General features: G+C 42.6%; 1 protein-coding gene across 2 annotated transcripts; it reads left to right on the top strand.

The window, feature by feature from the left end:
* Positions 1-1,209: 1,209 nt before the first annotated feature.
* LOC139373605 (FA complementation group I) lies at positions 1,210-26,566 on the top strand. 2 transcript variants are annotated; one of them, XM_071114306.1, is made up of 38 exons: positions 1,210-1,334; positions 1,592-1,696; positions 1,998-2,070; positions 2,202-2,332; positions 2,533-2,686; positions 2,788-2,845; positions 5,129-5,170; positions 5,292-5,415; positions 5,506-5,591; positions 5,750-5,882; positions 6,130-6,207; positions 6,466-6,602; positions 6,749-6,932; positions 10,459-10,546; positions 10,736-10,866; positions 10,947-11,017; positions 11,264-11,378; positions 11,544-11,666; positions 12,217-12,285; positions 12,359-12,460; positions 12,646-12,846; positions 14,503-14,621; positions 14,921-15,076; positions 15,216-15,395; positions 15,546-15,712; positions 16,229-16,314; positions 20,615-20,731; positions 20,827-20,878; positions 21,534-21,661; positions 21,919-21,984; positions 23,330-23,426; positions 23,610-23,794; positions 24,175-24,231; positions 24,336-24,395; positions 24,644-24,721; positions 24,819-24,914; positions 25,138-25,239; positions 25,572-26,566. In XM_071114306.1, exons 2-38 carry the CDS (start codon positions 1,601-1,603, stop codon positions 25,632-25,634), a joined length of 4,005 nt encoding a protein of 1,334 aa, XP_070970407.1. In that variant the 5' UTR covers positions 1,210-1,334; positions 1,592-1,600; the 3' UTR covers positions 25,635-26,566. The 2 variants fall into 2 exon arrangements, with proteins under 2 accessions (XP_070970407.1, XP_070970415.1); XM_071114314.1 differs by lacking the exon at positions 21,919-21,984 and having other exon boundaries at positions 1,231-1,334; positions 25,572-26,295.
* The last annotated feature ends 676 nt before the right edge of the window (positions 26,567-27,242 follow it).

The raw sequence follows: 27,242 nt of genomic DNA, 5'->3' as shown, positions 1-27,242 counted from the left end.
TAGTCTCTGACGGTGCAGGTGAACAGCAGGTTCTGCAGGTGGATAGCCAGGCTTTTCCACTGTCTCATGGCGAGGTGGTGGATGCTCCGTTATAGTCTGCCAGACGGAAGTGGCGAGAACAGGCTATGGCTGAAGTCCTTGGTGATCTTCCAGTGCAGCTGCCTTTACATGTGGTGATGCAGCCAGACCGGCTCCCATCTGGTAACTTTTTGAAGATGGGCCACCATGTCTGCTATGGAAATAAGAGGGAGGATGAGTATAGGATGTACATTTTAAAACAGTGAGCTGATTGGATGTATAGATGGAACATTAAATGAATGGCATCTAACCTTTACCTAACATCTTCGCTTCCTCAGCACATTAGAACACACACAGAAGTACATGTTTATTCAATATAAACGTCTTGCTAGCTAGCCACAGTAACGTTTAAGTAATTTCAAAGTATCCAACGTTAGATAGCTGGGTGTGACAAAACATAGGCCTACTATGAAATCACACAAGTATGGAAATATTGGGTCTGACAGACTATTTTGATGATGATGATGTGACAAACTATTTAGACAACCTGTCAAAACACAGCTTGCTACTGTTACTTTAAGTACTGTAGCTAGCTAAGTTGTTAGCCAACTGTACTAACGCGATGTAGCCTAATGCACTGATGTTACCTGCTAGCAAACAAGACAGTTTAAGTGAATGTTTTTCCATATCTCGTCTGTCTGTCTGTTAACGTTACCTTGACACTGTCAGATAAATTATCCAGCTAACACCTGGTATACAACGTGGGAATATGCATATTTCATTAGTTCATATAGCTAACCAGCTAATCGTTGGAAATTTGAATGAGCTATTAGCTAACTCGTCTGCTTTTCTTTTTTATTGTAAAGAAATAGACATTTGTAGGCAGCACATGGTGGGCGTTCCATACACACACAGAGCCAATCACTGGCATGCAAACATTGACAACAGGAAAAGGTTTACTGGCGGGAATTTCGGTCGTCACTAGTTACTCCAGCCACAAAGTCATCATTATGGCTAAATTCCGACTATTTCTAAAATGTATCTTCTTAAAATCTAACTTTAACCCTAACCACACTGATAACCTTATGCCTAACATTAAATTAAAAACAAAAAGGACCTTTTTGTTTTTATAAATTTTTACGATATTGAACATTTTCACTTTGTGAATGTGGTAACTAGCTAGTGACAACGGAATTTCATTTCGCTGCTAATTCGAAACGTTAGTAGAAGCTGGCATGCTAGCTACTGGTGAAATTGTCCGACAAATACAAAAATAAACCGTTTTACTCGATAAAATAAAATTAGGACCTGCAAAGGTAGGTTCAACCAAAGTGGTGGTATTGTAGTGTCATCTGAAAGTTTGTTAAGCAACTTTTTTCACACGACTGGAAGCGCGATAGCTAATTAGCCTAACGTGAGGTAGTTAATGTTATCTTAAAGCCAATGATTAGTAGTGAACTGGCAGTGGTGTACCTAGCTAACGTTGTCAACGTTGTTATAATTTAACACCCTATTGAACATTGTGCAATACACTGCAAATCATATCAGAAAGTGTATGTATTTTACCTTGTAGACGTCCAACATGAGAGCTGACATAATGGAAAAGATAGTTTCGTTGTCTGATGGAGAGCGCATCCCTGAGCTGCAGCAGTACCTCTCATCCCTGACTGATGACCAGGTTACCAGTCAACACAAATTTTCCCAACACCCTACAACACAATTATGATAATGTATCTTGTAATACACATTATTAATTTGACCACATTTCAATAATGTATTAATTGACACATTGTATTACTACTTTGTACCTAACTAGGTATTGCATAGTCCCCAGATCTGTTTGTGCCGTCTTGCCAACTGTCATTGTCATGCCATGTCAATTCCATAAGAAGTTTCCATAAGAGTGCAGAAACAGAGTGGCAACCAGGCTAAAACTATTTACCCAACTCTTGAATAATCTCTGGGTGTTTTCCCTCTAGCTGACCACTGTGGTCACAAACAGTGCATTGAAGGGGAAGGACATTGGAGCCATGGTCAAATCCATATTCAAAGGTAACCATGTGTGATATACAAAACATTTCTTGACACTATGACCCAGGCCTTTGTCATTGTCTCATGGTATTTCCTTTGGATGCTTCTGCAATGTTGAAGTATGGTGTCTCAAAGTGTGTGTGTTCTCTCAGGCTCTCCGCCCAGTGCCCCAGAGGGAGCGAGTCGCAGGCTACTCCTGTATCAGCACTGCATCCCCCTGTGTGAGTCTGGAGATCTCCAGACAGAGGTGGCATCAGACATCATTGGACTGCTGATGCTAGAGGTACAGTGATATTTCTTACAAAGGTTGTTTTGCGCGCGGCCATTAATTAGGCTACGCAGGTTCATAGGCAGATTTATTTATTCACAAACCGGAGGAGGGTTGTTTCTGCCATTTCTTTCATGTTTAAACTTAAGTCGTTTGGTATTGATAATTAGACTCATCTGTTCCAATAACCCTGTCCCTGTATTTTCTCATCCTAGACCCACAACCTGCCCGGCCCCTCCCTGGCACAGCTGGCGTCTCTCTTTGTTGATGCCATTAAGTTGGGTAAGATGGGCAGTGGCAAATCCCTGGAGCTCTTCCCCACAGTCCTCACTGCCCTGGCTGCCACTGAGGCTCTATCCTATGGCAAAGGTACAAAACCAAACTCAAAACCATGAATGCAGAAACCTGACCTTACAGAATTGTCTAAATCGTCTTCTATACCCTTATTTTCTACCCTGATATATCTACAGGTGAGCTCAGTGGGGAAGAGTACAAGAAGCAGCTCATCAACAGCCTCTGTTCCAGCAGGTAATAGGGGGGCGATTCCATGGTAACGGAATTGCGCAGAGATAAATAAAAAACATTGATTTAAAAGTTTAACGAACTATACAACTCCATGCACAAGGACTACTTTTAACAATTTCACAGAAACGTTTACAAAAACACATTTACTGGAAGAACTGCAGATGCAAAGTTTGGTATCAGAATTTTGGTAAAATCTCCCTGTTTTTTTCTGTGTTCGTGTTTTCCAAAAACTGTTAAATATCTGCTCCGAATTAAGATTCAGAATGTCTGCAGAAAGAATGTGGTGTCAGCTATCACATGACACCTTGAGTTTGAAAAAATCTATTTTGGTTATTGAACTACAGTAAGTGGAGTGGATTTGCGCTAACATAATTTTATCATGGGTCCCTAATCTGTACTACACAGAAATGCATAATTATGGATATGAATGTAATTCTCTTCATGGTGATGTATCCTAAATAGGTACACAAATGTATAAATATTCAATATCCTCCTTTGCATATTCGGATATTATTCTAGACACAGGCTATTTATTATTTTAATGAGCTTTGTACCCAAAGAAGACTGAATTTGGTTGGTCCAGACCAGACCAAATCTTAACCACTCAGAGATGTCTATGCTTCACAAGTTTGGACATCAAAGTACAGATCAGTAGAGTACAGCAGAGTATGGTACAATACAGTACATTATAGTGTACTCAACTCTAGTGTACTGAACTTTACTGTACTGAACTATACTCTGATTTTCTTTACTGTATTCTACTGTGTTGTTCAAACTGGTGAACCCAACTGTGGTTTGTGACTACTATGATTTCCCATTGTAGCCAATTCATTTGCAGAAATTCCATTACCGATGAAAAAATATTTTAAAAATCAAATTTTTGTAACAGAATTTCGAGTTTTAATCACTTAATAATAACAAAATTGATATCAGTAAAAACACGAACTAATTGATAGGTTTACCTTCTCTCATGAGGGAGAGAAAATATCTTCGATAAGTGGGTTTTTGTTACCGGAATTAAGGCAAGGTTTCTTAAACTTACAGAAGGCAGAAACATTTATCCATCATTTAAATTTGTGTTGATGTTAGTTTTTGGGGATCATTATTTCAACATTGTTGTGATTTGATGTATTTCTTATACTTTTTAAGACTTTATTTTTTTCTGGTAGACGTTTTCTGAGATCCCTTTTCCATCTGTTTGAGCAGAAATCAAAGCTTTTGCTTATTCCTAATATTTTGAATGAAAAATGTATATATGCCAGCACATCCCAAACTCTGTCCTCGGGACCCCAAGGGGCGTACGTTTTGGTTTTTGCCCTAGCACTACACAGCTGATTCACATTATCAAAGCTTGTTGATTGGTTGAGTATTTGAATCAGCTGTGTAGTGCTAGGGCAAAAACCAAAACGTGCTCCCCTTGGGGTCCCGAGGACAGAGTTTGGGAAACCCAGATATATACCTTAATTTAATATATATATTATATATATATATTTGATATGCTCCCATGAATTTCACATGTTGCTGCTCATGGGTCCTTTTTCATGAAAATGACCAAGGCTAGGAATTGCCAGGGAACTCCCGATACGATATTATCACGATACTTAGGTACTGATACAATGTGTATTTAGATTCTCACGATTTTCTCTCTCTCTATATATATATATATATATATATATATATATATATATATATATATTGCGTTTCAATACTGCTATTTTATTGCAATGAAATGTTTCTAACATACTGCTCACCATATGTCTGTTGCAGAGGGACAAGAGGGAGCTTTGAGAACACAAGTTTTGATCAGTCATTGAAATAAAAGTGCTGGAAGCAAATTCTCACTATTTAAAAAGATGGAGAGCAAGCTATGCAGGTACAGCTGACTAGCGCAAAAATAATATTGCGATATATTGCCAAAAGTAATATCCCGATATGTAACTCGATTAAAAAATATATAATAATAATCCTATCACTAGCAGGTAAGGTCCTGGATTACACTGGAAATGACATTTAGAAAGCTCCCTCATGACATTGAGGGACACTCTTCTTCTAAGGGTTACCATACAAACAATTCATTCAGATCCTGACACCAGTCTTATAATGGCTTGTGTTTAAGGTGCTGTTATAATAGTCTCATATCAGCGCACTGTTAAGAGGGATATATTTCACATAAGGATATTTGATGTAAACAGTTGGATGTACTTCAGGGAGCCATGGTTGCTTACTGATATGGCACACAGAGCTTGTGGTCAATGCAACTTAGATGTATTTGTTCTGTGTTTACAGATGGGACCCACAGTGTGTGATCCACTTGACCACTATGTTCAGGTAAACCTGAAAGAATTGGGCTTCACTTGGTTTCAATAGAAATGTTTGATGTTAGTTGATGAGTGCATTGGCACTAAGTTAATGAGTGCATCAACACCCCGCCTTAAACAATCTTCTCCAGGGATGTGCCCTTGGCACCAGAGGAGCTGCAGTTCCTGGTTGAGAAGGTCCTGAGGATGTTCCTCAAACTAGACCTGCAGGAGATCCCACCTTTGGTCTACCAGCTGCTGCTGCTGGCTGCTAAGGTGTGTGTGTCTGTTTGTATGTACAATGTCCTATATGTTTCCACATAGCTTGGTGAATGAACAACCTCTTGTGTTTGTGTTGTCTACCAGGGCTGTAAGAAACAGGTCCTGGAAGGAATCATCAGCTACTTTAAAGAGCAGGATCTTCGCCAGAAAGAGGAACAGAAAGATGGAGAGTGAGTGAGCATTATGACACCAATAATCCATAATGTCTAATTCAATGACAAGCTGTGTGTGAACTTCCTTGATGAGAAGACTCTACGATCTTTCTTTCTCTCTTTCACTCACTCACTCACTCACTCACTCACTCACACACACACACATACACATGCAGGACTATGGACGTGGAGGTTCAGTCCATTCCTCAGGACCAGCTGAGGCATGTGGAGGGCACAGCCATCCTGCACATAGTTTTTGCAGTGCGGCTTGACCAGGAGCTAGGGAGGGAGTTCCTGAAAAGTGTTAAGGTCCCAGATACTCTCTCACATACTCTCTCACCCACCCCTTAAATAGATTGACAGTAATGATAAAGAATGGGTGTTTTATTGGTGTGCTGTTCAAACTGCTTTTGGAGTGAGGCTTTAAATTGTCTATAAATTGAACATTGTTATTATCCAGATATTCAGGAATTTAGTCACCCGTATGTATGATGAATAATGTTCAGTATGGTGCTTAGACAGTATTGACTGTGTGTTTGGTCTCTGTCCTCTGCAGGGGTCCCAGGGGGAGCTCTGTCCGTTCAGCATTGCTCTGCTGCTCTCGGTGGCCAGGATTCAACGCTACGAGGAGCAGGTAGGAACCCAGACAACCTCCAATCACAAAAATAAAGAAAATGATCTTTCTCAATTTGTCTTTCCTATGTTCCTCGCATCTTCTCTTTGCCTTGCTTCTCAAAATGCATGGGAGGAGAAGATTTAGAGGGGAAGGAGCTTGAAACTACGTTTCCAATGAGGAGACTGTACGCAAAGAATTGAGGAAAGACCATTGGGGAAAGTCCCTCTCTGACCTTCCCTGTTCTACCCTTTACCCCCTCCCTCCCTGGTGGTATAGTTGTTTGATTTCTTGAAGGGGACGATCACTAAGGGTTTCAAGGATGAGCATCTGCAGCAGGGCTCCAAGTTCCTGCAGGACCTGCTGCCTCAGCGCTGCAGCCTTGCTCAGATGATCCTGGACACTGTCAAGAACAGGTCAGGGCTCGTATTCAGTGCTGATCTAGCATATAATCGTATTCATTATGATCTAAAAGGGAGAACTGATCCTTACTCCAGCATCACCTCAGGGGGATGCTAGTGTGGTAACTAAGGACACCGTCACTGACCTTTGACCCCTGCAGTGTGTTTGGCTGGGACCATGTGACCCAGGGGCTGGTCCAACTGGGCTTCATCCTTATGGACGCCTTTGGCCCCAAGGCAGGACCGTTCGGGAAGACTGCAACCGAAGGGGCCAACGCCACAGCCAAAACACCCACACAGCAGGCCTGTCGGCTGGGGGGACACATCCTCTTGGAGGGCTTCAAGGTACGGTGACTATGGCCTCCTCCCCTGGATCATTTAATGTAGACTGACGGTGATTAATGAATAGATTATATAAGAAACAGGATCTGAAGTGACAGCCACGTGCTAATGTCATTATAGTGATTATGATCCATCTGTTAGTTCTCAGCTGAAGCGCTATATCTGATTTGGGATGATTCTGATCCCCAGTTGCCTTTCAAAGAGCTGATTTTATTAGGACTAACCTGGTTAAACCAGACCGACTATTTCGCTCAGTGAAACAATGGTGAGCGCATAATTCAGTCTGCTTTAACCAGGCTATAATATTAGAGTGCTGTAACAGGCAATGTATTTTGGAACACTGAATATTAAAGCAGCTCTCCTGTAAGATATCTCCTGTTCATCTGATATTTCAACTAGAGGTCGACCGATTATGATTTTTTAACGCCGATACCGATACCTATTTATTGGAGGACCAAAAAAAGCAGATACCGATTAATTGTCCAATTTTTATTTTTTGTATTTAAAATGTGTAATAATGACAATTACAACAATACTGAATGAACACTTATTTTAACTTAATATAATACATCAATAAAAATCAATTTAGCCTCAAATAAATAATGAAACATGTTCAATTTGGTTTAAATAATGCAAAAACAAAGTGTTGGAGAAGTAAAAGTGCAATATGTGCCATGTAAAAAAGCTAACGTTTGAGTTCCTTGCTCAGAACATGAGAACATATGAAAGTTGGTGGTTACTTTTAACATGAGACTTCAATATTCCAAGGTAAGAGGTTTTAGGTTATAGTTAATATAGTATTTATAGGACTATTTCTCTCTATAGGCACTATAGTATTGCCAGTGTAACAGTATAGCTTCCGTCCCTCTCCTCGCCCCTACCTGGGCTCAAACCAGGAACACATCGACAACAGCCACACTCGAAGCAGTATTACCCATCGCTCCACAAAAGCCGCGGCCCTTGCAGAGCAAGGGGAACAACCACTCCAAGTCTCAGAGCGAGTGACGTTTGAAAAGCTGTTAGGTGGTGAGGGTAGGCAACAACATTTCCACCCCGCTGACCCTCAACACTGGGGCCCTACAAGGGTGCGTTCTGAGCCCTCTCCTGTACTCCCTGTTCACCCACGACTGCGTGGCCACGCACGCCTCCAACTCAATCATCAAGTTTGCGGACGACACAACAGTGGTAGGCTTGATTACCAACAACGACGAGACGGCCTACAGGGAGGAGGTGAGGGCCCTCGGAGTGTGGTGTCAGGAAAATAACCTCACACTCAACGTCAACAAAACTAAGGAGATGATTGTGGACTTCAGGAAACAGCAGAGGGAACACCCCCCTATCCACATCGATGGAACAGTAGTGGAGAGGGTAGTAAGTTTTAAGTTCCTCGGCGTACACATCACAGACAAACTGAATTGGTCCACCCACACAGACAGCATCGTGAAGAAGGCGCAACAGCGCCTCTTCAACCTCAGGAGGCTGAAGAAATTCGGCTTGTCACCTAAAGCACTCACAAACTTCTACAGATGCACAATCGAGAGCATCCTGTCGGGCTGTATCACCGCCTGGTACGGCAACTGCTCCGCCCACAACCGTAAGGCTCTCCAGAGGGTAGTGAGGTCTGCACAACGCATCACCGGGGGCAAACTACCTGCCCTCCAGGACACCTACACCACCCGATGTCACAGGAAGGCCATAAAGATCATCAAGGACAACAACCACCCGAGCCACTGCCTGTTCACCCCGCTATCATCCAGAAGGCAGGGTCAGTACAGGTGCATCAAAGCTGGGACCGAGAGACTGAAAAACAGCTTCTATCTCAAGGCCATCAGACTGTTAAACAGCCACCACTAACATTGAGTGGCTGCTGCCAACACACTGACTCAACTTCAGCCACTTTAATAATGGGAATTGATGGACAATGATGTAAAATATATCACTAGCCACTTTAAACAATGCTACCTAATATAATGTTACATACCCTACATTACGCATCTCATATGTATATGTATATACTGTACTCTATATCATCTACTGCATCTTTATGTAATACATGTATCACTAGCCACTTTAACTATGCCACTTTGTTTACATACTCATCTCATATGTATATACTGCACTCAATACCATCTACTGTATCTTGCCTATGCCGCTCTGTACCATCACTCATTCATATATCTTTATGTACATATTCTTTATCCCCTTACACTTGTGTCTATAAGGTAGTAGTTTTGGAATTGTTAGCTAGATTACTTGTTGGTTATTACTGCATTGTCGGAACTAGAAGCACAAGCATTTCGCTACACTCACATTAACATCTGCTAACCATGTGTATGTGACAAATACAATTTGATTTGATTTGATTTAGCGCGCACCCCACTAACTAGCTAGCCATTTCACATCAGTTACACCAGCCATTAGGCTGATAGGCTTGAAGTCATAAACAGCGCTGTGCTTGCGAAGAGCTGCTGGCAAAACGCACGAAAGTGCTGTTTGAATGAATGCTTACAAGCCTGCTCCTGCCTACCATCGCTCAGTCAGACTGCTCTATCAAATCATAGACTTAATAATATAATAACACACAGAAATACGAGCCTTTGGTCATTTAATATGGTCGAATCCGGAAACTATCATTTCGAAAACAAAACGTTTATTATTTCAGTGAAATACGGAACCATTCGGTATTTTATCTAACGAGTGGCATCCCTAAGTCTAAATATTCTTGTTACAATGCACAACCTTCAATGTTATGTCATAATTACGTAAAATTCTGGCAAATTAGTTTGCAGTGAGACAGGCTCCCCAAACTGTTGCATATACCCTGAATCTGCGTGCAATGAACGCTAGAAAAGTGACACATTCACCTGGTTAATATTGCTTGCTAACCTGGATTTCGTTTAGCTAAATATGCAGGTTTAAAAATATATACTTCTGTGTATTGATTTTAAGAAAGGCATTGGTGTTTATGGTTAGGTACAGTCGTCCAACGATTGTGCTTTTTTCGCAAATACGCTTTTGTTAAATCATCCCCCAGCGTTGCATCAATTATATGCAACGCAGGACACGCTAGATAAACTAGTAATATCATCAACCATAACTATTGATTATGATTGATTGATTGTTTTTTATAAGATAAGTTTAATGCTAGCTAGCAACTTACCTTGGCTTCTACTGCATTCACGTAACAGGCAGGCTCCTCTTGGAGTGCAATGAGAGGCAGTTGGTTAGAGCGTTGGACTTGTTAACTGTAAGGTTGCAAGATTGTGGATCCCCCGAGCTGACAAGGTGAAAATCTGTTGTTCTGCCCCTGAACAAGGCAGTTAACCCACCGTTCCTAGGCCGTAATTGAAAATAAGAATGTGTTCTTAACTGACTTGCCTAGTTAAATAAAGGTATAAAAAAATATATATAAAAAAATTGGTGCCCAAAAATACAGATTTCTTCCGATTGTTATGAATTAAATAATTGGCCATTCCGATTAATCGGTCGACCTCTAATTTCAACCACTTTCTTTGGTTTATTTAAACAGATGCATGAGCCAATCAGGGGTGAGATTCTGGAGCAAGTCCTGAACCGATTGGTCACCAAAACGGCCTCCCCTGTCACTCATTTCATAGGTAAATATACTTATCTTGTTCTCCTTGCGCTCTGATGGGATAGTTGTATTTTTTTGCTTGTTGCTATTTGGCATTGGACCTTTTGCGTACACATGTCCAATCCTCTCCGATCTCCACATGTCCAGACGGTTGGGGCTAGGGATTGTTTCTGGATGTTGTCTGATTTCTCTCTCTCATCTTCATCATCAGATCTCCTCTCGGACATTGTGGTCTCGGCTCCCATGATCCTTCTGGAGTCATCATCCAAGGTGACAGAGACGTTTGATCACCTGTCTTACCTGCCACTGGCCACTGTGCAGGGTCTACTCAAGGCTGTCCAGGTAACACACACACACACACACACACCAGGCCCAGTGCAGGGGCTGCTTGTGTGATCTCTCTCTCTCTGTGGTGTCCCCAGCCTCTGCTGAAGGTCAGTATGTCCATGAAGGATGCTCTGATTCTCGTTCTGAGGAAGGCCATGTTCTCCAGGTAAGTTCCCCCTCCCTCTGTCCTAACCAGACATAGCTCTGATCAGAGATGGGGCCGTATGTATCAAGTGTCTCAGAGTAGGAGTATTAATCTAGGATCAGGTCACCCCTGTCCATGTTGTCTCCTTCATTGTGATGTAAAAAACCAAACCGATCCTAAATCAGCAATCCTGTTCTGAGACACTTGATTCATACAGCCCCTGGGCTCATACTCAATTAATCTTTCCTGTCATTTGACCCCCTGCAGCCAGTTGGATGGGAGGAAGTCTGCGGTGACGGGCTTCCTGCTGCTGCTGAAGAACTTCCGGGTCCTGGGTAGCATGGCTTCCAGCCAAGCCAGCCAGGCCATCTCCTCCAGCCAGGTGTGTGTGTCTCGGTCTGTCTGATATTAGTGTCTTGATATCAGTACCACCACTCATAGTGACTGAGTGCACACTGAGTGTACCCCTGCACTTTCGTTCATGTATTCAAGCCATTATGAGGGAATTTCTATTGGTCCATTCATTTGTGACGTGTCCTGTGCCCAGGTCCAGGTGGACGTTCACTCCCGCTACAACTCTGCTGCCAACGAGGCCTTCTGCCTGGAGATCCTCAGTAGCCTGCGCCGATGTCTGGGCCAGCAGGCCGATGTACGACTCATGCTCTACGAGGTCGGAACCCCCACACCACAACATCTAGCCTGGTCCCAGATCTGTTCGTACCAATGACCATTACAAGACAGTGACCATAGGTGTTCACAAAACAGCACAAAATATATTTGGGATGAAGCTACACAATGCCAGCTTTGGCTGATAAGTGTTATAAGACTGAATGTATAGTACATACACTGTATGTATATACAAAAGTATGTGGACACCCCTTCAAATTAGTGGATTCTGCTATTTTAGCCACACCGTTGCTGACAGGTGTATAAAATCGACAGCCATGCAATCTCCATATACAAACATTATTTATGTCTGTAATAAAGCCCTTTTGTGTAAAAAAAATACGTATTCTGATTGGCTGGGCCTGGCTCCCCAGTGGCTGCACCCATGCCAATTCATGTCAAATCCATAGATTAGGGCATAATTAATTATTTCAATTGACTGATTTCCTTCTATGAACTGTAACTCAGTAAAATCTTTGACATTTTTGCATTTATATTTTTCAGTATACATATTATATTCTAACACAAGGTTGTCATGTGTGCCTTATTTGTAGGGTTTCCATGATGTCCTCCGCCGCAACTCTCAACTAGCAAGCTCCATCATGCAGACCCTGCTCTCGCAGGTGTGTGTGATATCTTAAGGTGTAATTGCATGTGGTATACTGCACTGTGATTTGACGCGTGTGTTCTGTCTAGGTGAGGCGGTACTATGAGCCAGAGCAGGACCTTCTGCCCCCAGTGAAGCTGGAGTTATGCATCGGTGCTCATGGAGACCAAGTCTTCCTCCAGGAGCCTCTGGTATTAACTTTTACCTATTGTGTCACGTGCTCGTGTGTGCGTGAGTGCGTGTGTGCAGAAGTGGCCCAACTAGTGAGCAGCACCGTCCACTCTACTGCTTTTCTCTCCCTTGTCTGGCATGCTTGTATGTGTGTGGCGTAGGTCCACAAGAACATCAAGACATAGATTCTTCCTGTTCCTCTCAGGCCCATCTGTTGAGTTGCACAGTCCACTGCCTGCTGTGGTACCAGGGCATGCGCCGTTCAGCCCGGCCCAACGCAGGCGGGAGTGACAATGATGATGATGATGATGATGAAGAGGAAGGGGGATTTCAGGACGAGCTGCAGAGCATCCTGGAGAGCATCACGCGCCGGATGATCAAGTGTGAATTGGAGGACTTTGAGCTGGTGTGTATCAGAGTAGTGACTTTCATAGAACAGTCTGTGAAGCACCTTAAATATACTTTGTATCCATCATTTACTCAAGTGTTTCCATTATTTGGCAGTTACCTGTATATACAGGTAGGAGCAAATCCAGGGCTCTACGCTGACCTATTTTACAAGGACCATGTGTCAATTGAAAAATGTAGGTGTACACAAAGAAATGTAGGAGCACAATGAAAAATATTTGAGGTAATAAAGCTAAAATTCTGATTTTTTTTATGCTCACTGATGCTCCCAAATTTAATGTCCAGGTCGCACACCAAAATATTTAGGTGTGTATGCGAGTAGAGCCCGGAGATCCGCATATTATATTACAGCAGGTCACATACAGAAAGTCCTGTTTGGTCCACACGCGTCGCAGTATGCCATCTGTAATGTTAGGTTCTCATTTTTCAGAGTAAATAACCCACGGACACTGGAGAAGCTTTAACCAAGTTTAATTATTCCCAAAGGTTCTGTACAGCTGAAATCAGACAGCAAAACATTTCAGATATCACAGTTTATATGCACCCTACTTAAGACACTCCTCCTTACAGTTTATGGCTCCACAGGAAAGAAGGTAACCAGATACTAATCCTGATTACTCCCTTAAGGGGAACTGACCTCACCTCCTGATCTCATCCCCTCCTTCACCAAATCCACAGATATCCATCTGTCTTCCCTATATCAACACATCACTCTCCTCTCCTCCATCAAACACATTCCAAAGCCTTCTGTCTTTCTTCAGAGAACCATTAACTTGTAACACAACAGCCATTCTCTTTCATTTCCTAACATTCATTTACTACCTCAATTATCCTCAAGTTTAATTATTAAACTTATTATATATAAGTTTAGCCGATTCCAACAGTATCATTACAAGTCTTTTTGGGGCCTTTTTTCAACCTTCTCTCAAATAAACATTTTAAAATATGTAGTTATTATTAGTTTAGTTTATCTTAAGGAGTACTGTAGTAATATTTAAGGTTGTGGTTAATGGTAGTGTAATCTGTGGTTAAGGTCAACTCTAATAAAATCTTACGGGGGAGAAAAGCGGAATGATTTTGATTGGTAGAATGAACAGCAGTAGAGTACTGTATTTTATTAGTGGTGCTGGCAGCGACGCTGCAAGCAAGCAAACCTATTATTTCTGATGGAATTATTTATTTTGCAATGTCTCATTGCTCGATTGGTTAAAAAGTATACTTTGGCTATATCAACACCGCTACTCTCAGACACCAAAAACGTCACCAATTGGTTTAAGTTTAAGGCTCAGCCCCTTCGCCCCTTTTGACGTACAACCACAAAACTTGGTATAGCGTTGATTCTCGTCATAAGGACCAAATTTTCCTCAAGGACCCATAAGGCATCTTTATAAAAAAAAAACACACTTGTGTCCAATTAAACCATAATAACTTAACTTCTCTTCGCTCTATCAACTTGAAACGTGCACATAGTGTTTTGAATTGTACGTGTACACGAGGGATGATATATAAATCTTCCTTATTTAACCTTTATCAATACAGGTAAGTCAATTAATAAACATTTGTATTTACAATGACGGCTTGTCCAGTGGCAGAGATTACATCAACAGTACACTGTGACTGAAGTGATGTTATCTATGTGCAACCCCCCCTCTAGGATAAGTCGGCTGAATTCTCCCTGTCCAGTGTGGGGGTGAAGAACAGCATCTATGCCGTGCTGGTGATGGGAGTGTACGAGGTGCTCATCGAATACAACTTCACCAAGGCCAACTACAGGTAACCTGAAGAAGTCTGGCTCACTGGATCTGTGGGAGAAGCTACTGTATCAGTGTTTTGAATAATGAACTTGTGTGCTCAGATGCTTAAATCAATGTTTAGAAATTAGGAATGTTTTTTCAGGATACTCCGTCCCCGTGAAGTAAAAGAGTGGGAAACGTGCTGAATAGGATTTTTATTTATTTCAATGTGTCAAGCAACAAAACTCTTGAGGATATGTAGGACTGGGATGGATAATATGCTACATTGTGAGACAGTGAGTGAATTTGTCTTTCACTATGACACTGTGTGTGTTGCAGTAAGAGTTTTTTCGAGGAACTCCTGGAGCTGTTTAGTCGCTATAACAAGCTGTCTGAGATCCTGAAGGAGAAGTCTGGAAAGGGCAAGAGCAGCAAGAGCCCCCGAAGCCTGCTGTCTATGGGCTTTGTGTCAACACTGCTCACTGCACTCTTCAGGTGTGCGCGTGTGTGTGTAAGGGGGAATGTATTTCCTGTCAAGGCTGCATAGACAAGTGCCACATTTTAGTTCAAAGTCATACAGTACCTGTGTGTTTTGTGGCTTGTCTTGCACCTGAAAGTGTGTGTGTTCTTCCAGAGACAGCGCTCAGAGCAGAGAGGAGGCTCTGTTGGTGCTGCGATCTAGTGGGGACTTCCTGCGTTACGCTGTGAGCGTGGCTCTGCAAAAGATTACACAGTTGGAGGAAACTGGACACACTGACGGCCCAGACGGACAGAACACAGACAAGACCTTCCACCACCTCTGTGACATCACTAGGTCAGATTTTATCTGAGAGATCAGCAGGTTATATTCTCTGTGACACCACCTAGTAAGATTCTCTATGACATCGCTTGGTTAGGTTCTCTATGACATCAACTGGTCATATTCTCTGTGACCTCAACTGGTTTATTCTGCCTCCTCCCCCAGTGTCTTGATGTGGCGGTACACCAACATCCCGTGTGCAGTGGAGGATGCTGGGAAGAAGGAGAAGCGTTGCAGTGTGTCCCTGCTGTGTCTGGAGGGCTTGCTGAGGATCTTCAGCACCGGGCAGCAGCGCTACCCAGCCAGGGTGGCCCAGCTCCTTTCTGCCATCGGTGGGACACACACAAACTGCTCTCATTCTCAATGCGTCACACCAAGGGGTCTTCTGTAAAGCTCAAATCCTGAAATGAGATAGTTGAAACTTTAAAGTATCTTTCAAATAATCTATTGATATCAATGCAAAACCACAGTGGATATCCCATTGAGATACAGAATATTTTTTATAAGGGAGAGCTGCCCAAGATATCTCCAGTTTAAAAACACATGATCATACATTCGGAACAGACACAATGAAGCAAGTTTGAGACCACAATACTAAAATCCCCAGACAGCTCTCATTCACAATGCTTTCAGAACAGGGAGTTTCCTTAAAGCCCAAGTCTTGACTCCACACACTTTGAACTACCAAACAGAACTGTTCATTCACACCCGTCAATTGAATGAATTAAATAAGTACTTGTGAATGGCTTCCTCGTCAAAGTCGGTTCCTGTAGATATGATTTTGTGAATAACAGATGTCTTGTCCGTAACAGTTTGTAAAAACATATAATGTGGTGGTTTCCTTTCAGATCTCTCTGTGGAGGAAGGGAGTGATCACGGGCCAGGGAATGCCAGCGTCACAGAGAAGACTGCTTTCTACATTCGCCAGTTCCAGGTGTGACTGAAGTGTGAAAGTGTACAGGATGTGACCTTGGATAGATTCTAGATCATTCTGTTCAAATCAAATGTTATTTGTCACATGCGCCGAATACAACAGCTGTAGACTTTACACTGAAATGCTTACTCACAAGCCCTTAACCAGCAATGCATATTTAAGAAAAATACCTAAAAATAAATTAAATTAACAAATAATTAAAGAACAGCAGTAAAATACAGAGTCAATGTGCCGGTTAGTCACGGTTAGTCACGGTAATTGAGGTATTTATTATTATTTCAGTGACTATGCATAGATAATAACAGAGAGTAGCAGCAGTGTAAAGTGTGTGTGGGGGGGCAATGCAAATAGTCTGGGTAGCCTTTTGATTAGATGTTCAGGAGTCTTATGGCTTAGGGATAGAAGCTGTTTAGAAGCCTCTTGGAACTAGACTTGGTGCTTCAATACTGCTTGCCGTGCGGTAGCAGAGAGAACAGTCTATGACTAGGGTGGCTGGAGTCTTTATCGATTTTTAGGGCCTTCCTCTGACACCGCCTGGTATAGAGGTCCTGGATGGCAGGAAGCTTGGCCCCAGCTATGTACTGGACGAACTACCCTCTAGTGCCTTGCGGTCGGAGGCCGAGCTATTGCTATTCCAGGCAGTGATGTAACTTGTCAGGATGCTTTCCATGGTGCAGCTGTAAAACCTTTTAGGACCCATGCCAAATATTTTCAGTCTCCTGAGGGGGAATAGGTTTTGTCATGCCCTCTTCACAAATGTCTTGGTGTGCTTGGGCCATGTTAGTTTGTTGGTGATGTGGACGCCAAGGAACTTGAAGCTCTCAACCTGCTCCACTACAGCCTCGTCGATGAGAATGGGGGCGTGCGCGGCCCTCCTTTTCCTGTAGTCCACAATCATCTCCTTTGTCTTGATCATGTCGAGGGAGAGGTTTTTGTCCTTGCACCACAGGTCTCAGAAGAATTCCTGACAGGTCTCTGAACTCCTCCCTATAGACTGTCTCGTCGTTGTCGTGATCAGGCCCACCACTGTTGTCATCAGCTAACTTAATGATGGTGTTGGAGTCGTGCTTGGCCACGCAGTCATGAGTGAACAGGGAGTACAGGAGGGGACTGAGCACACACCCCTGAGGGGCCCCCGTGTTGAGGATCAGCGTGGCAGATGTGTTGTCACCTGCCCTTACCACCTGGGGGCAGCCTGTCAAGAATTCCAAGATCAGCAAAGTTCTGTTCAGCAATGGGAAGGATGCGCACACACAGCCAACATCAGCTGGTGAGCGCAAGCAATGAGTGTGGGCAGAAAGGCTTCGCTCCAGATCTGATTATACACATCGAGCAGGTGACTGTCTTGCTTCCCCGCAGCTAACCGGTAACCACCAGCCACTACCCTTTGCCTGGTTAAGAAACACAAGCTGCTTTTTGAAATTTAAAAACAATAGCAGCATTGAGTTTAATAGTTAACAACAGTTGAGCTCTGTTTTTCTCTCCCTTGAGTTTAGAAAAGTAGGCTGTCTTTGCATTTGTAGTCTCACTCAACCCTCCCACTTTCCCCACTGCATTTCATAGCCAGGTTACGTAGCCAAGTCTCCCTCTTTTACCCAGAAAATGGCTTGAGAGATTAACGCACAAAATAAATGACCCATAATAGTGGTGCTACGTTTTTTTTATTTCTATTGTGCATTGGTGGGCCGCATTTTATATTCATAAAGCATATCGCGGACCGTTCTAAAACTAGGCTACTTGTGGACCGGACTGTTGACCATTTGTTAGGCTACACCTTGTTCAGTCATGTTACTCCATTAGCTAGCTATAGCTAACAACCTGGGGTGCGTTCAGCAGTTTTGGAACGTTCAGATGGAAGTATGCTATGTAGAACAAACATGCCTCAGACATGATGAATAAGGAATAACGTTTGCTCTATTCATGGCATTTCTATCTCCAAAGTTCAAGAACGTGGCACAGAAAGAACTTGGACTTGGACTCTGACTTGAGCACAGGGGACTTGGGACTCGATTCGAACTTGTTTAGTGACTCGACTACATCACTGGGCGAAACAGTCATTAGCTCCCATTCTACTTCTGGACATCAATGTGTCTGCAGCGTCTGTGGAACATTGATTACAATGGCAATGACACGACCGACTGACGGAGGTGCAACTCATACTACTTTGACAATACTTTCTTTGTGGCACCATCTGGTGATTTTGCTTCTGTCTCTCTGGCGCGTGTGTGTCTGTTTGTTTTGTATGTAATGTGCAATATCTATGTAGGCTGAATTAGACATTTACATGGCCAGATAAGTATTATATGTTCCTATAAATTTTTGTAATATTTCTGCTGTTGGGAAGAGAATAGGATGTAATGCATACAAATATGTTGGTAGGACAAGGGTATGTACAGTACCAGTCAAAGGTTTGGACACACTTATTCATTCCAGGGTTTTTATTTATTTGTACCATTTTCTACTTTATAGGATAATAGTGAAATAGTGAATACATCAAAACTATGAAATTACACTTGGTCTTTTACCAAATAGGGCTATCTTCTGTATACCACCCCTACCTTTTCACAACACAACTGATTGGCTCCACAAATTAACTTTTAACAAGGCACACCTGTTCATTTAAATGCCTTCCAGGTGACTGACTACCTCTTGAAGCTGGTTGACAGAATGCCAAGAGTTTGCAAAGCTGTCATCAAGGCAAAAGGTGGCTACTTTGTAGAATCTCAAATATAAAATATATTTTGATTTTTTCACACTATTTTATACTTTATAGGATAATAGTGAATACATCAAAACTATTAAATTACACATATGGAATAATGTAGTAACCAAAAAAGTGTTGAACAAAGTAGCCACCTTTTGCCTTGATGACAGCTTTGCAAACTCTTGGCATTCTGTCAACCAGCTTCAAGAGGTAGTCACCTGGAAGGCATTTAAATTAACAGGTGTGCCTTGTTAAAAGTTAATTTTTGGAGCCAATCAGTTGTGTTGTGACAAGTTAGGGGTGGTATACAGAAGATAGCCCTATTTGGTAAAATACCAAGTCCATATTATGGCAAGAACAGCTCAAATAAGCAAAGAGAAACGACAGTCCATCATTACTTTAAGACAAGAAGGTTAGTCAAAGTTTCTTCAAGTGCAGTCACAAAAACCATCAAGCACAATGTTGAAACTGGCTCTCATGAGGATCGCCATGAGGACTGCCATTAGAGTTACCAGCCTCTGAAATTGCAGCCCAAATAAATGCTTCACAAGAGTTCAAGTAATCTCAACATCAACTATTCAGAGGACACTGTGTGATTCAGGCTTTCATGGTCAAACTGCTGCAAAGAAGCCACTACTAAAGGACGCCAATAAGAAGAAGAGACTTCCTTGGGCCAAGAAACACGAGCAATGGACATTAGACCGGTGGAAATCTGTCCTTTGGTCTGATGAGTCCAAATTTGAGATTTTTGGTTACAACCCCTGTGTCTTTGTGAAACACAGAATAGGTGAACGGATGATTTCCGAGTGTGGTTCCCACAATGAAGCTTAGAGGAGGTAGTGTGATGGTGTGGGGGTGCTTTGCTGGTGACACTGATTTATTTAGAATTCAAGGCACACTTAACCAGCATGGCTACCACAGCATTCTGCAGCGATACGCCATCCAATCTGGTTTGCACTATCATTCGTTTTTCAACAGGACAATGAACCAACACCTCCAGGCTGTGTAAGGTCAATTTGACCAAGAAGGAGAGTGATGGAGTGTTGCATCAGATGAGCTGGCCTCCACAATCAATCGACCTCAACCCAATTGAGATGGTTTGGGATGAGTTGGACTGCAGAGTATAGGAAAACCAGCCAAGTTGGAGCCACCAACAAGTGCTCAGCATATGTGGGAACTCCTTCAAGACTGTTGGAAAAGCATTCCAGGTGAAGCTGATTTGAGAGAATGCCAAGATTGTGCAAAGCTGTCATCAAGGCAAAGAGTGGCTACTTTGAAGAATGTCAAATATAAAATATATTTTGATTTCACACTTTTTTTGGTTACATGATTTCATGTTATTTCATAATGTTGATGTCTTCACTATTATTCTACAATGTAGAAAATAGTACAAATAAAGAAAATACCTTGAATGAGTAGGTGTCCACACTTTTGACTGGTACTGTATGTTTGTGCACATGGAAGTCAGTGATTTTAATGAGGCAGTGCAAAATGTGATGTGACTAAAATGAAAAGGCATTTGCGAAAATTATTAAGACTAGGCTAAATCTAAAAGAAAAGTGCCAAAATTAACGCTGTTGCCCTGTCCATCCACAGAGGGCACTGTTTACCCAGCTGAGTGGAGGGGAGGAGGACTTCAACAGCAAGGAGGCTCAGATCCTGGTAAACATCCTGAGTGTGCTCTCACGCCAGCTAGAACCCTCCTCCCAGCAGGTAGGCAACCTCCCAAGTGCACTTCATAGAGCCAGTGAGGACTCGGATGAGTGGGCTAGGCCTCCTGCTCACTCTCTCCCCTCTCTCTCTCCCAGTTTGTTCAAATGATCACATGGACAGTGAAAATCTGCAAGGAGACCAGCTTTGGTGAGTAAATGGCAACAGTCAAGGTAAAGTGTTGCAGTTTTGAACCCTAGGCCCAAGGCTGCATGATATGGGCAAATAATCAAATTGCTTTAATTATTTTTTACCAACTATTGCGATTGTGATTTTACTTGTGATTTAGATTAAAACCCTTTGGTGAATTGTTGGAACCATAGAAATAAAACATGTATTCCGATTCTATGGCTGGTGTTGTTTGGCATTACAACTAATGAAAAGGCCAGGTACAGTAGACGTTGTAGGAATGAAAGTGTTGGTCAGAGTTTCCTAGGGGACCCTTATTAGGTTAGAATGTTACTCTCATGGCATGAGATATTGCACATATCAATAGTGCAATTTTGATTAAAATTCAATTAATTTATTTTAAAACACTGCAGATTGAACAGGTCTGAACTGACACAATGGAGCCATTTGAATTCTGTCACAACATACGCAAGAGCTTTTGTTCCTAAGAATCAGTTTGGCATTAATGCTGCTAAGAGTTCTGCATTTAGTAGAACGGGAAGTGGTTATGTCTCTTTTTCCTTTCTTTTCCTCATTCACTCCCTCCCTCTTTATTTCTCTTACTCCCTCCCGCAATCTTTCGCTCGCTCACTCACTCCCTCTCTCTGGCTTTCTTTTCCTCCCTCCCTCCCTCCAGAGGACATAGCGTTCAGTAAAGGCCTGCTCTCCCTGCTCTTCAGTCTGCACATGCTCTACAAGAGTCCCGTCAGTCTGTTGTGGGAGCTTTGTCAAGACATACACAGTCAGCTGGGAGACATCGACCAGGTACCGACTGCTACCAGGCAATCTCACTGACAACAGCCTTCAGACGGTCACAGTATTTGACCCGAAACAAGAAATCATTATGATCAGAGAGAAAATGTCAGCGCTCTTTTTGCCTTTACTGCAGGGTCGGGGTCAATTTCAATTCCGTTAATTCAGGAATTAAACTGAAATTCAATTTCTTCCTGAATTGAAGTGGAATTGACCCCAATCCTGTTTTACTGTAGCCATACTGTTGTGGTTTAATTATACAATAACAGGATTTGGAAGTGGAGAAGCAGTCTCACTTTGCCATCGTCAACATGAAGACCGCCTCGCCGACAACAGTGAGTGGCGCTTACCTACCTGCATTTTAAATGCAAAGTGTTATTGTGTCTCACCCTTCCTACCTAATTGACCCTTACCCCTAGGCACGTGTAGATCTAAAAGTAAATTATTGGTGTTAACTTCACAGTTATGTCCATTTAGCTTTTGGAATGCTCGGCAGGATTTTAGACAGATTATACCTATCCCATCCTTCAAGATCTACAAGACTTACCTTAAGCACGTTTCTCACACTGGCTTTAGCCACGGAGGGAACAGGGCCCTCGGGGGGGTCTGCATTGCGTGACAAATTCCCATGATTTGTGGATCTGTTCGGACCAAACACCTAGCGCGACAGCAAAAATGGATTTGAAAAAGTTTGATTTCAGTTAATAAGGGAAAGTATTTAACAAAATAACTATATGATGGCCTTCACTAATCTGTAACTATTTATATACAGTGCATTCAGAAAGTATTCAGACCCCTTGACTTTTTCCACAGTTTGTTACGTTACAGCCTTATTAGTTTTTTTCCTCATCAAATCTACCCAAAATACCCCATAACGACAACGCAAAAACAGGTTTTTAGAAATTTGTGCAAATGTATTAAACATAAATGGCAATATCACATTTCCGTAAGTATTCAGACCCTTTACTCAGTACTTTGTTGAAGCAACTTTGGGTTCTTGGTCACCCCCCAGACCAAGGCCCTTCTCCCCCAATTTCTCAGTTTGGCCGGGCAGCCAGCGCTAGGTAGAGTCTTGATGGTTTCAAACTTCCATTTAAGAATGATGGAGGTCACTGTTTTCTTGGGGACCTTCAATGCTGCAGACATTTTTTGATACCCTTCCCCAGATCTGTGTCTCAGCACAAACCTGTCTCGGAACTCTACGGACAATTCCTTTGACCTCATGTTTGTTTTTTGCTCTGACAACTGTGGGACCTTTTATAGACAAGTGTGTGCCTTTCCAAATCATGTCCAATCAGTTGAATTTAACAAAGGTGAACTCCAATCAAGTTGTAGAAACATCTCTCAAGGATGATCAATGGGAACAGGATGCACCCGAGCTTAATTTCAAGTCTCATAGCAAAAGGTCTGAATACTTATGTAAATAAGGTTTCTGTTTTTTTTATATATTTTCAGAAATCTCTAAAAAAAAAAACAGTTTTTGCTTTGTCATTATGGGGTATTGTGTGTAGATTGATGAAGAAAATTGTATTTTAGCCATTTTAGATTTAGACTGTAACGTAACAACGTGGAAAAGGTGAAGGGGTCTGAATACTTTCACAATGCACTGTATAATAGACATTTCGGTACATTTGTGGACAAAATTCTTACTTAACCTTTGTCCTATTTCTCTTCTTTCAGCTCCTGGTGCTGTCTCAGGTGGGGAAAGTATTGGATGAGGTGGACTGGCTGATCACCAAGAAGAAAGGCCAGTTGGTCCCTGACAGGCTCAGCTCTGGTACGGTACACACACCGCATGACTAGTCCTCAACTGGGAAGGATGAGTAGCAGGGGAGAGGATATGTGCAACCTGTGTGTGAATGTGGTAGTTGCCCTAGTTTGTCTTTTGTCCGTCCCCGTCCTGTCTGCACACACACACATGCACCATCTTTGTCCTTCATCTTCATGTGTGTGTTTCCAGGTGATGCCACCCAGGCTGCGGGCCAGCAGGACCCAGTGGAGAAGGCGCTGACGCTGCAGCTGGGGACTCTCCTGACGGCCCTGAACGAGCTGGTCCAGACCGCCCTGCCATCTGGAGTCTGCACCAACACACTGCTGGGAGAGCTGAGCCGTACATACACCATCCTCACCACTCTGGTCAAATATGTAAGTGTGACTTAACTATACCCACATCCACCATGCTCACCACCCTGGTCAAATATGTAAGTCTGACTTAACTGTTAAGTTCATGTTTTAAGTATCCCTATATTTCTGTTATTACGGGACTATCACTCTGTTATTAGTGCGCCTGCGCAGCAGTCTCGTTGTCGATGAACCTGGCCTGAGTGCAATGGCAACTATGTAGTTTGCTAATATGGTTTAGTAAACGTTGTTAAACTGGAACCTTATCGTTGTGTCATTTCGAGTTAACATTTACTATATACACCATCCTCACCACCCTGGTCAAATATGTAAGTCTGACTTCACTATACCTACCTACTATATTCCCTCTAAAATGAATTACCCACTTATCTTTTCCTTTGCAGTATATCCAACTGTGCTCAGGCCAACAGGGCCTGCTCCCAGCACGTGTGGAGAAGCTGGTGAGTCTGCAACATTGTCCCAATGTACATTACTGTTTTACCTGTCATATGAGCCCCAGGTGTGCGTGTGTCCACTAAAATCTCTAATACCCCTGTATTTCCAGGTCAAACTGTCCGGCTCTCACCTGACTCCACAGTGCTACTCCTTCATCACCTACGTGCAGGTATAGCCTCGTGTTGACGTAATCTAGCCTCCCCATCAGCCATTGTCTGCCAGCAGGTGGCATCATTTGTTTCTGTCCTCGACATTTGACAGTATGGGCCAGATTTACTAAGTGTCTGCACTTGTTTTTTTCAGCAAGGGATAGACTTTCACCCGGTGCAAATGCTAATTAAACATTTCTTGTTGACACTGTCCTCTAGCTAGGAGGCCTTTGTTGTTATGACCTTTGAGATGTGTGTTTTCCTGCAGAGTGGTGAGCTGGCCGGTGGAGGTGCAGATGATAAAAAGAAGAAGAAAAAGGAGGGGGAGGCCACTGCTACAGCATCAGTAAGTTTCTATTAGACCTTTTATTTACAACCACTTCAACTGATCTTCGGAGCCTTGGTCTAACTAAAACCATGTGTGCTGTTCTCCCATTCTCAAGGCCAAACTCCTACGTGAGACCAAGGCCATTCCCAACCTGATCTACAGTATAGAACAGTATGAGAAATACCTCATCACCCTCTCCAAGAAATCAAAGGTATGTAAGGGAGTGGTTTGGGATGGGAGATTGTCTCACATTGAATTGATGAGTGTAGCTGCTTGTAACCAGACAAATCAAGATCTGGAATGGAGGACACAATTAGAAGATATAGAGCTGTATGGGCGCTTCTCAGTAACAGACCAATCTCCAGAACTAACCAAAGCTCAGCATTATTGTAACTACAGTGAGAAACAGGTGTCTGGGTGTTATTGTTGTGTAGGTGAACCTGATGCAGTACATGAAACTGAGCACGTCCCGAGATTTCCGCATCAACGCAGCCACTCTGGAGGCAGCGCTGCAGGAGCACGACAACAGTCAGCAAGTGAGCATCAACCATACCACTGACACATACTGTATAGATGACGGCGATCTAAAACTTTTGATTTAGTCTCCTATTCACTCAGCCCCAACATGACTTGTCACACCAAATTCACCAATGCTTAATTAGTCCTGTCCATACTCCCGCATTCCTCACATCTACTGCTATCGCCCACATTCAAAAGTTAGAACTCCATGGATCGTTTTTGTGTGTTTCCCAAACCCAATGGTCTGAGCTGAAGTAATTCATTTCGTCAGTGTCTGACACCACATATCCAAGTGCGTTTTGAGGAGGATACATGTGTAAGTGCTGGTTTGTCTCTCCTCTCGCTTTAGACCATAGCCTCCCAGGAGCCAGAGCAGAGCCAGGAGCCCAAGAAGAAGAGGAAGAAGCAGTAATGGAAATCAATAATACCCTGGCCCTTCTAAACCTCTCAGTACACTCCTCTCTTAACCAGTCTGGAGTTGCCCCCATTCATCCGGATGCGTTCTGATGATCTGCTGAGTTGGGTCGTGCTCATTAGGCCACACCGTAGCAAAATGTTTTGCATCAGACAACAAAAATGTGTGTTTCTTATTGGACAAGTTCAGATAGCCCCGCTTCGGACCGTTTTCTTCTATTTAGTGCCTTATTATCATGAACCTGCATAGAACCAGTAGTTCCTATTGACGTCATTGGTTTGATGACTCAGTGCCTGGGTTGGGGCAGCTCTGGAGGACCTGTGTATCTATCCCATGAAACCTCTGGCTACACTAGCTACATCATAGAGGACTGCTCGGTTCACCCTGTTATTTCCCTTTTCCCAGAGAGCCTTTGGTGATGTCTGATTTGGTGAAGAGTCAATGTGTTGTTATTCTAGGTATACATACTGTACAGAGAAAGATCAAAAACGATGTTTTGCATTATGATCATTTGTTAAACGCTTTTACTAAGAAGATTGAGAGCATGTAAGAGCATTTCTGCTGTAATTATTAATTTACAGTAAAAATGCCATTATGTAAACATGTTTGTTACTTTACAATCTGAAAAATTATACATTAAATGTAATTGTGTGAAATAGATTTTTTTGTAGCCCATTTGTGTGTTCACTGCCAGTCAACATTACTTCCTTCTGGTTTCATGAACTTAAATACATTTTCCATGTGCACAAAAAGCTTATTTCTCTCAGATTTTGTGCATAAATTTGTATACATCCCTGTTGGTGAGCATTTCTCCTTTGCCAAGATAATCCATCCTCCTTACAGGTGTGGCATATCAAGAAGCTGATTAAACAGCATGATCATTACAAAGGTGCACCATATGCTGGGGACAATAACAGGCCACTCTAAAATGTGCAGTTTTGTCACAACAATGCCACAGATGTCTCAAGTTTACAGGGAGCGTGCAATTGCCATGCTGCCTGCAGGAATGTCCACCAGAGAGCTGTTGCCAGATAATTTAATGTTAATTTCTTCATCACAATCTGCCTCCTATGTAATTTTAAAGAATTCGCCGATCACATGTAACCACGCCAATCGAGGACCTCCACATCCAGCTTCTTCACCTTAGGGATCGTCTGAGACCATCCACCCGGACAGCTGATGAAACAGAGTATTTCTGTAATAAAGCACTTTTGTGTGGAAAAGCTAATTCTGATTGGCTGACTCCCCAGTGGGTGGGCCTATGCCCTCCCAGGCCCACCCATGGCTGTGCCCCTGCCCAGTCATGTGAAGTCCATAGATTAGGGCCTAATTAATTTATTCCAATTGACCGATGTCCTTATATGAACTGTAACTCAGTAAAATAGTTGAAATTGTTCCATGTTGTGTTTATATTTTTTGTTAAATATAGATCTGATTGCCATCACATGCACACTACAATATTATAACGCAAAGACTTTAAAGAATGAAGTACAATGATGATATACAAGACACCCTCTGGTAGGCAATATCTGCACTCCAGCCCTGTGGGGTTGGAGGGAGTCACACAGTCCATGGTCACCTCCTTGCTCAAACACTGGTCAATGT

Source organism: Oncorhynchus clarkii, chromosome 2 (assembly GCF_045791955.1).
Source record: "Oncorhynchus clarkii lewisi isolate Uvic-CL-2024 chromosome 2, UVic_Ocla_1.0, whole genome shotgun sequence".
NCBI lineage: Eukaryota > Metazoa > Chordata > Actinopteri > Salmoniformes > Salmonidae > Oncorhynchus > Oncorhynchus clarkii.
Note: the sequence above shows the minus strand (reverse complement) of the source record. Positions and strands in the feature narration are given on the sequence as shown.